Source organism: Apaloderma vittatum, unplaced genomic scaffold (genome assembly GCF_000703405.1).
Source record: "Apaloderma vittatum isolate BGI_N311 unplaced genomic scaffold, ASM70340v1 scaffold7314, whole genome shotgun sequence".
NCBI classification, from domain to species: Eukaryota; Metazoa; Chordata; class Aves; order Trogoniformes; family Trogonidae; genus Apaloderma; species Apaloderma vittatum.
This window is the reverse complement of record NW_009714308.1, coordinates 84479-92791: the sequence shown is the minus strand read 5'-3', so window position 1 is coordinate 92791 and position 8313 is coordinate 84479. Positions and strand designations below refer to the sequence as shown.

Here is an 8313-nt window from a genome sequence, read left to right as displayed (position 1 = left end):
GGCCCAGCGGCCTCCTTAAGGCCTCGAAGTGCGAGGCCGGTGTGTGTGAAACCGCAGGCAGCGGGACAGATTCCGTCGTTGTGGGGGGGGTCAATTGGTAAAGACTGAAATTTTGTATTAAGAGAATAAAGGAAAGTTTCTCATCACACCTGCTGCCTTTCATTTGTTTTTTTTTTTTTTTTTTCCCCCAGGATGTCTTCAGGCGCGTTATTTCCCAGCCTGGTGCCAGGCTCCCGTGGCTCTTCGAGCAAATACCTGGTGGAATTTCGAGCAGGGAAGATGTCCCTGAAAGGCAGCACTGTAACCCCAGACAAGAGAAAAGGGCTTGTGTACATCCAGCAGACTGATGATTCCCTCATTCACTTCTGCTGGAAGGACAGGACTTCGGGCAACGTGGAGGATGTGAGTATAGTTTTGTGTTTCAGTGCTGAGGCATTAAGTCACAGTCTGTCTTGTTCTGGTACTGCTGAAGGAGCTTCTCCAAGACAAATTAGGATGAGAATGCTGCTGTGGCCTGACAGACCTACGTTTCCAAACCCTCTCTGCTCTGAGGAGAGCAGATGGAGGAAGGCTTGGGGAGGAGGACAGAGGTCTTTGGGAGGCTAAAGGGAATACTCATATATTTCCTCAAATCTTTGTTCCTACTGCCGAATTTTCCAGGATTTGATCATTTTTCCTGATGACTGTGAATTCAAGAGGGTACCTCAGTGCACTACTGGCCGTGTGTATGTATTGAAGTTCAAGGCAGGATCGAAACGACTCTTCTTCTGGATGCAGGTTCGTGGGAAGTCAATAATAAAGGTCTTAGAACATAATACTCCCAGTTTGACTCATACCAAGAGCATCTTTCTTCCAGGAGCCGAAGACAGACAAGGATGAGGAGCACTGCCGTAAAGTGAACGAGTATCTCAACAATCCACCAATGCCTGGTGCTTTGGGTGGAAACACGAGCGGAGGCCATGAGCTCTCGGCGTTAGGAGGTACAGTCCATTCTCTGTTCCCTCATGTGAGAGGCTTTTTTTCTTTTAAAACAAATATTTTTAGAATAAGCACTTGTAGTTCCCTAGGAAGAAATTCCTGATGGCTGTGGAGGGAGAGTTGGGGACGATGTTAATACCAGAAGTATAAATGTGCTTTTAGCAAAATAAACTGTGCTGTTATAATAGGTGCAGGCTGGAAGTTAAGACTGCCAGCAGAAACCCCTGTTTGTTTCTAGTAGATTCTCTGGAGTCTTACCTTTTCATGAAGCCAAGTTACATTTATCTTTTATGAGCATCATGAATCAGTAAACCCTTGAAAACTGTTTTTTCCATACAGAATGTGATGCCAATTAATCTCCTGCTGTTTGAGCTGGAGTGCTGTGAAAAAAAAACCTATGTGAATATGTTGTGTTTCAGAATGTTTTTGTTTTTAGGTGAGGGTGGCTTGCAAAGCCTTCTTGGAAACATGAGCCATAACCAGCTCATGCAGCTGATCGGACCAACGGGCTTAGGAGGACTTGGTAAAATGCTTTAATATCTTTATGCCAAAATGGTATTTTCTCCTGCCAGGTTAAATCTTACCTGACAATATTTTCAAAGTAGTGCTATGGATTTGAATAGCGCTGCTTTCACGTGAGGAAGCAAGGCCTTGCCTCAAACATGAGCTGTGGGGCAAACAAAAAAGAAAGATGCAGGAAATGAAGGGCACCAGATTCTACACAGCACTCGTCTTAGGGCTTGATCTGCAAGGAACGTCGGTTCTCAATCTTCTGCCTTTTTTTTTTTTTTTTACCCTCCTTTTTTCTATCCCTCTTCTTCCTCCTAAATATTCACTGGAGCAGGGACTGAAAACCAGGGAATGTCTCAGCTCCCTAAGCTGTGGCTTTGCTCGTGTTGTCTCTGATCCAGTGAATATTCGTGTGCAAAGCAGAGTTCAAAAGGAGGGCTGGAGCGTCCCTGCCCCACAGCACTCTCGAGTCAGAGGAGTAAGGCTCAGGTTAGGGCTTTCTCTCCTGGGGAGAGCTTGAATCACCACGGTGTTTGTCCTGACGGGGATGAGAGGTGTGTTGGAGTCCTTGCTGTGGTCTGTACTTTACACTGTCCATGCTCCAAGCCCACTAGAGAATTTTCGGAGAGGGCAGACCCTCGCATGGAAGTAGGCAAAAGAACATGTGGCAGTGACTGAGGGTTCTGTGCTTAAGCTCCAGATTCCTTTTTTTGTGGATCTGGCTCGTGTCTTTTCAGCTTCAGATGCAAATCTCATGGTGGTGGGATGTTCGGGTGCAAATCTCATGTTAGTGTTGGAAGATTCTGGCTTTTTAGGATGTGTTGGGAAAGGATCTTCCTTCTTGAAGCTTCACATAACTTCTGAGACTGTCTTCCTTTTCTTCTCAACGCTTTTTTTCAGCAGCTCTTCTTTCTTTGCCTTCACATCTAGCGTAAAGCAGCTTGACATGAAGCTCGCTACCGTAATGCAAAGAAAACCATCTGCTTTCCTGGGCAAACGGTGGTTGTGGTGGATCCCTTCCCCGAGTAGCGCCTTGTTCCTTTGCATCTGGTTTGCATCTCTCAGGACTTGACTTTTATTGCAGAGCTCCTGCAACAAAGGAACTTTTTCTAGATAAACTTTCCTGGCAAGGTACAAACTGCGCAGAGCAGCGTGTGGAACAGCCTGGTTAGCTCCACCCTGCTGTTCCTGCTGTGGACGCTCTGGGACGGGTGAACAGGAGCGTTACGGGCGCGGTTCTGTAGGAGTGGGTCCTGCAGAGAGGAGCTGGTGGCTGGTGTTCGCTCTGACCCCCGGCGTTACGTGGCTTCAGTTCATCCCAGTTTGCTCACGGAGCGCTGTTGTTCTGTCCTCGGCTTACAGCTAGCTCCCAAAAGGTGGGCGAGGAACACAGGTGCTTGTGTAGGGACGTGTATCTCATCGGATGCGGTGCAAGAGACCTCTGGGTGGGCACTGTGTGGTAAATGCAGAGTGTTTGGCTGATGCAGCTCAGAGGAGTTGTAGGGGAACAACCAGTCACCGAGAGCTCTGGCGGGGCCTGTAAGGTGTGATAAGTCCTTGGTAGCTGGGATCTGTGGATGGAAGAGGCTGATCCGGATTTCTTTTGTGTTGGCTCAAAGGCTGAGCGTTGGTTTCCTTCTGTGTTTCCTGATTGCTGCTCTCCTGGGAGCACTTGGTTTGCGTGGGGTTGTCCTTAACTTTGCTCTCCCTATGAAGTCTTTAAGGATTCAGCTGATTCTGCTGCTGCATCTCATTGTTCGGTCTGAAGCTGCAAAACTCGGGTGTACGGGGAGACAGTGGTGACTCCCAGGCTGCCTCTGTGATCTGTAACCTTGGCCTTTAAGGTTTAGGTAGAAGTTGGATTTTGGGAAGGCAGTAGGTAAGAGGAGAGGGCTGTGTTACTGTGATCTTGTGTGTACGGCGCAAAACAAAGTCGTTTTGTCCATGTGCACATCTAGAAACTGAGTCATTTCTAAACTGTGCAACTCTTCAGGCAGTTTTCTAGTGGGGATGCAAAATGAGAAGATGAGAGCTGTTTGTTAATTTACAGAAAGGGGCAGGGGGGTTGGTCTGGGCTCTTTCACCCCGTTCTCCTTTATTTTAGCAAACAAAATCTTACAGGTACAAGAGCGACCTCTCTAGAACAGAGGTGCAAAAAAAAAAAACAAACCACCAAACCCTGAAGAAATGAATTTCTAAACCTGTTCTTCTCTTATATTTACGGAAGGTGGGCTGGGTGCGCTGACGGGTCCTGGACTGGCCAGTCTGCTTGGAAGTGGGGGACCCCCGACCAGCAGTTCATCGTCAAGGTAGGACGCCTCTCTGCTCCGGGTTTGTGGCCTTTCTGTAACGTAAAGGTGCCACTTCTGTGGGAGGAATCGCGGCCAACTGCGCAGGGAGTGCAGTGGGAGCTAAGGCTGCTTATCACCTTTCTAAAACAAGGTAGGAGCTCTCCCTATCGTAAGGGTTTGAAAAGCTTTTCAAAACACGGGAGGCAAAGCTGTTTTTTGCAGGGAATTAATTGTGCTAATTACCTTCCCCAGCTCACGCAGCCAGTCAGCTGCTGTGACTCCGTCTTCCACGACTTCTTCTACCCGCGTAACGCCTGCCCCGGCCGTTCCGGCAGCTGCGGCCGTGACCAGCCCGAGCCCCGTCCCGAGTTCGGGTAACGGAACCAGCTCAGCCACAAGCCCGACTCAGCCCATTCAACTGAGTGACCTTCAGAACATTTTAGCTACTATGAATGTGCCGTCTGGAGCAGGAGGACAGCAAGGTAATGCTGTTCTCACCACACAGCTCTTGGATCCAGGAGCTCTTTTACTGTCCTGTTCCAAATGGGTTTGAAAGGTCTCTTAAATTTTTGTTTTCCTGCCTTTCAGTACTCCTCTGGCTAGATGATTTGGTTTACTTGTCCAAAACGTGGAGGTTTATTCAGTCTTAACAGCCAGCCCTTCCTTTTCTTCCTAGTGGACCTGGCGACTGTTCTGACCCCTGAGATAATGGCTCCCATCCTGGCCAACGCTGAGGTTCAGGAGCGGTTGATGCCTTACCTTCCCTCGGGGGAATCTCTGCCGCAGACTGCAGAAGAGATTCAGAACACCCTGACGTCTCCTCAGTTTCAGCAGGTAGTGCCTCCCGGTCGGGAAGTGCGGTTTTCTTTCCCGCCTCCCCCACCCTTTTCCCGGCTTTTTTCAGGCTCCTGACACTGCTGAGGGTAGGAAGCTGCTCAGTAGAAGTGGAAAAGAGGAGGAACGCGGTTTGATGGAGCCCTAGTTTTTCCTCTCTGCAGTCATCCCAGGGCAGATCAGAATGTTCTTAATACTTTTTTCTTTTGGGATTGGCCTTTACCTTTCTCTGTTACAAATGGTCTCTGGCAAATGATGGGAGGAGTAGGAAATTCATTATTCCCCATCAAAGAGGGGCTTGTCAGCAGTCTCTTAAAGGTCACGTCAAGTGACTGAAGGCAGGAGATGCTCCCATTTTTGGCACTACGTCCTTCGTTTCTCTTGAAACACCGGTATTTAACTCCAGTACTGTCTGTGAGTACAGCTGACATATTACAGGCCAGTTTGAACTAGTTACACCAACTGATTGAAATTGGTCAACTTGCAAAATGTCAGGAACTAGGACAAATGTTTTTAGTTTAAACTGGCAGCTCTTGTGCACCCAAGACTCGGAAAGGAGGGATGTTTTTCATTGGTGATTTGAGAGTATCTGTGTCTCGATAACGAGTTCCTGTGCCCACGCACTGAGCTGGTGGGAGGTTCCGTCGCTGTGGTTTGGTGTCGCTCAGGCTCATGGGGCTTCCCGGGTTGTGCTTGCTGGGTAAGAGCAGTTCTGGGATAGTTCTGGACTGTGGGATCCTCCCAGGGCCTGGGGAGCTGCCCGCAGCACAGCAGCTGAGAAAGGAGAGCTCTCCTCCCCGCGTATTGCTCAGCAGCCTCCCAGGGCTGGAGAAACACAATGCAGACCTTTTCTTTTTTGTTTTTTTTAATGCTGTTGACGTGATTTGCAGGCATTGAGCATGTTCAGCGCTGCCTTAGCGTCGGGACAGCTCGGCCCACTAATGAGCCAGTTTGGCTTACCCGCAGAGGCAGTAGATGCAGCAAATAAAGGAGGTAGGTCTTGGTGCTGTTGGAACATGATGAAGTGGTTTGGGTTGGGTGTTGTTTGGTTGGCTTTGTTACTGTTTTGTGGGTTATTTCTTCGGGGTTTTGGGGGTTTTTTTTGGTGTGTTGGTTTTTTTTCTGCACTGCACACAGCCATTGGATGTGGAATGTAATGATTAGATGCTGAGTAACTGCCGCGGCTGAGGCATTCCCCAGCAGAGAGGGTGATGTCAGGTGTGCTTTTAAAGCTGAGCAGCCTTGCCGTTGTTTTCTTGAGAGAAATGCAAAAGACTTGGGAGATGTCACAGTCATCAAGTTCAGAAACGCTGGTTTTTGTGGGAGTCTTTAGTGAGTCATGTGAAATAATGAACACAGTAGGGGCCTGTAGCTCTGGGTGGGAGTCGGGGAGGGTATCAGTTTTCCCTGATGAGCTTTTTAGCATCCATTCCGCACCAGAATTAATTTGATCTTAGGCTGCTTGTGCAGTTAAAAGTGTATAAACCACTGCCTGGGTCAGGGAGAGCCAAATACGTGTTACGGAGTGAACAGGTGTTAAAACTTTCTTCCCTGATAAGGGAGTCTTTCTAAAGCCGAGTCGTGATAATTAACCTCCTCCGGATAAGGAACTCGGTCCCAGAAAGTGCAGAGTTAACTAACAACTGTGTTTAACTTGTAGATGTAGAAGCGTTTGCCAAAGCGATGCAGAACAGCGTCAAGTCAGACCAAAAGGAAGGAGACGCTAAGGACAAGAAAGATGAAGAGGAAGATATGAGTTTAGATTAAGTTATTTGCTCTTCCTTACAGATATTCCTAGATACTAACTTAAGGGACTGCAGTAGGATTACTAACTTCATATTATGCTTATATAAATCTACAAATAAAGGAATTTTCTTTATCTGCCATCCTGTTCTTTTTCAGTCTGTTTAACATCCTCTCACGGAGTGCTTGCTCTTTTTCAGCAGCGTTGCTCACTGCTGTGTTTGGGTGCTTTTGGCTGCACTAATGCTCCTGCCTTCCTCCTGGTAAAAGGGTTGAGCCCTCTTCCACTTCTCCATTGGCCTCCTAAGTTGCTCTTCACCAGCAAAGAGAGTAACATAAAACTTTATTTGACTCCAAAGTATGTACCAGTGATTTACAAAGACCATCTTTAATACTACAACTTAAAAACCAGGTCATAATTACATTTAAGACAGACATGTTAAAAACCCATTTTACAATATTTACCCCTCATAAAAAAAAAAACCCCACAATATAATGATATAACTTATAAGTCCATGTCAGAAGCAAGATTTTGTCCCCGTGTGGCTAGATAGATATATACACACACAAATATATAAATGACGTGTAAGTGCACAAGTGAACTAGGTGTCTGGGGAGAAAAAGGCTTTTTTCAAGTGAAGACTGCACTACGGCAGGCAGGAGTGAGGCTGAGCGAGAAGGCAACTGCTGGCAGCAGGGGCGAGGGCCAAATGCCACCTCTGGCACCCTGTCAGCCACAGAGATAACCTTTTATTTCTTCCCTTTCTACAGTTTCTTGCTTCACAAAACAGGATTTGTGTCAGTGAATCTACCAGCGCCAAATGCAACTGCACAGAGTCAGAGGGGTATTCCTCTCTGCTTTCCCTCGGTTCTCCCAGCCTGTTTTATTTTTAATAAATTAATCTGCTAAGATGATGCTAATTCTGTGAACAGAATTTTGTCCAGGTTCCCCCTTGCAGATCTCTTTGCGTAGCAGTTGCAGGTGAACTGAGCCTCCCCTTGGCGGGGCAGGGCGGGGAGAGGTTAAATGCGTCCTTATAAAAACACAAAAGTGATGGAATTAATCCAGTTTGTCCTAATTGCATTTATTATAAACCAGAAACTGCCTTTAGCAGAAGACGGTCTGTGACTTATTAATGGCCTCAAGTGTTCCAAGAACTAGATCTATGTGCGTTGCAAGTGCAGGGTAAAGGGAACAAATTTTTGGGATGATGCACGGCTGCTGGGGGCTGCAGCCCCCGCTTGCTCAGGACAGTTGCTCCCACCACAAGTCCCTTGGCAGCTGAGTCCTGCTGCAGATGCTTGACCACTGGGGAAGGACTCAGCCCTGTCTCCACCCACCTCCTGCTCCAACGTTTTTGGTTCTGTTTGTGATAGATGGCCCCAAAGTGCCCCCTTCTGCCCACCTTCCTTCCCTGCCCTCCCTCCCCTTGAATCCATGGCCCCTCGCTGGTTTTGGCCCCAGACTTGCACCTGCTGTCACTGGAGATCAAGTATGTTTGACCATGGGTAATGCTATCGAGTGGGTGACATCTGGGGCCCCGGCAGCAACGCAGGGTTGTTGGTCAGGCTGGACCCGGAGGTGACACCACTTACAGCACGGGGCAACCCTGAAGGCCAACGGAGCCCCTGACAGTCCCGGCTCGTGGCAGGTCCACGTGGCTCCGGTTAATGACCAGGTTCCTTATACAGCCCACGTAATGAGGGAGGGCAGGTGACGGCGACGCTGTGCCAGCCTTGTCTGTCTCTGCAGAAGGAACAAGTAAAAGTAAGCGTTAGTCTGCCTGGGAAGAGGGCAGAGGATGAAGTCCCTCTGTCCTGCACCTGGACTGGGATCTCTCTCGGCTTTGGGGTATTTCTCTCGGCTGAACATGAGCCAGCAGTGTGCCCAGGTGGCCAAGAAGGCCAACGGGCTTCCTGGCCTGTATCAGAAACGATGTGACCAGCAGGAGGAGGG

The 8313-nt window shown here is 48.3% G+C and overlaps 2 protein-coding genes across 3 annotated transcripts in view; one reads left to right on the top strand and one right to left on the bottom strand.

The window, feature by feature from the left end:
- Nucleotides 1-188: 188 nt before the first annotated feature.
- Nucleotides 189-6499, top strand: ADRM1 (adhesion regulating molecule 1). 2 transcript variants are annotated; one of them, XM_009868702.1, is made up of 9 exons: nt 189-402; nt 661-777; nt 857-980; nt 1415-1501; nt 3716-3797; nt 4032-4261; nt 4456-4613; nt 5504-5606; nt 6274-6499. In XM_009868702.1, the coding sequence occupies exons 1-9, from the start codon at nt 193-195 to the stop codon at nt 6378-6380; spliced, it is 1218 nt and encodes a 405-aa protein (XP_009867004.1). In that variant the 5' UTR covers nt 189-192; the 3' UTR covers nt 6381-6499. The 2 variants fall into 2 exon arrangements, with proteins under 2 accessions (XP_009867004.1, XP_009867005.1); XM_009868703.1 differs by lacking the exon at nt 1415-1501 and having other exon boundaries at nt 4032-4153; nt 6274-6497.
- Nucleotides 6500-7948: 1449 nt separating this feature from the next.
- Nucleotides 7949-8313, bottom strand: part of LAMA5 (laminin, alpha 5) — a 46733-nt gene continuing 46368 nt past the window's right edge. The window contains 1 exon segment of the mRNA XM_009868704.1: nt 7949-8103. Coding sequence (XP_009867006.1) covers nt 7949-8103 — 155 coding nt within the window.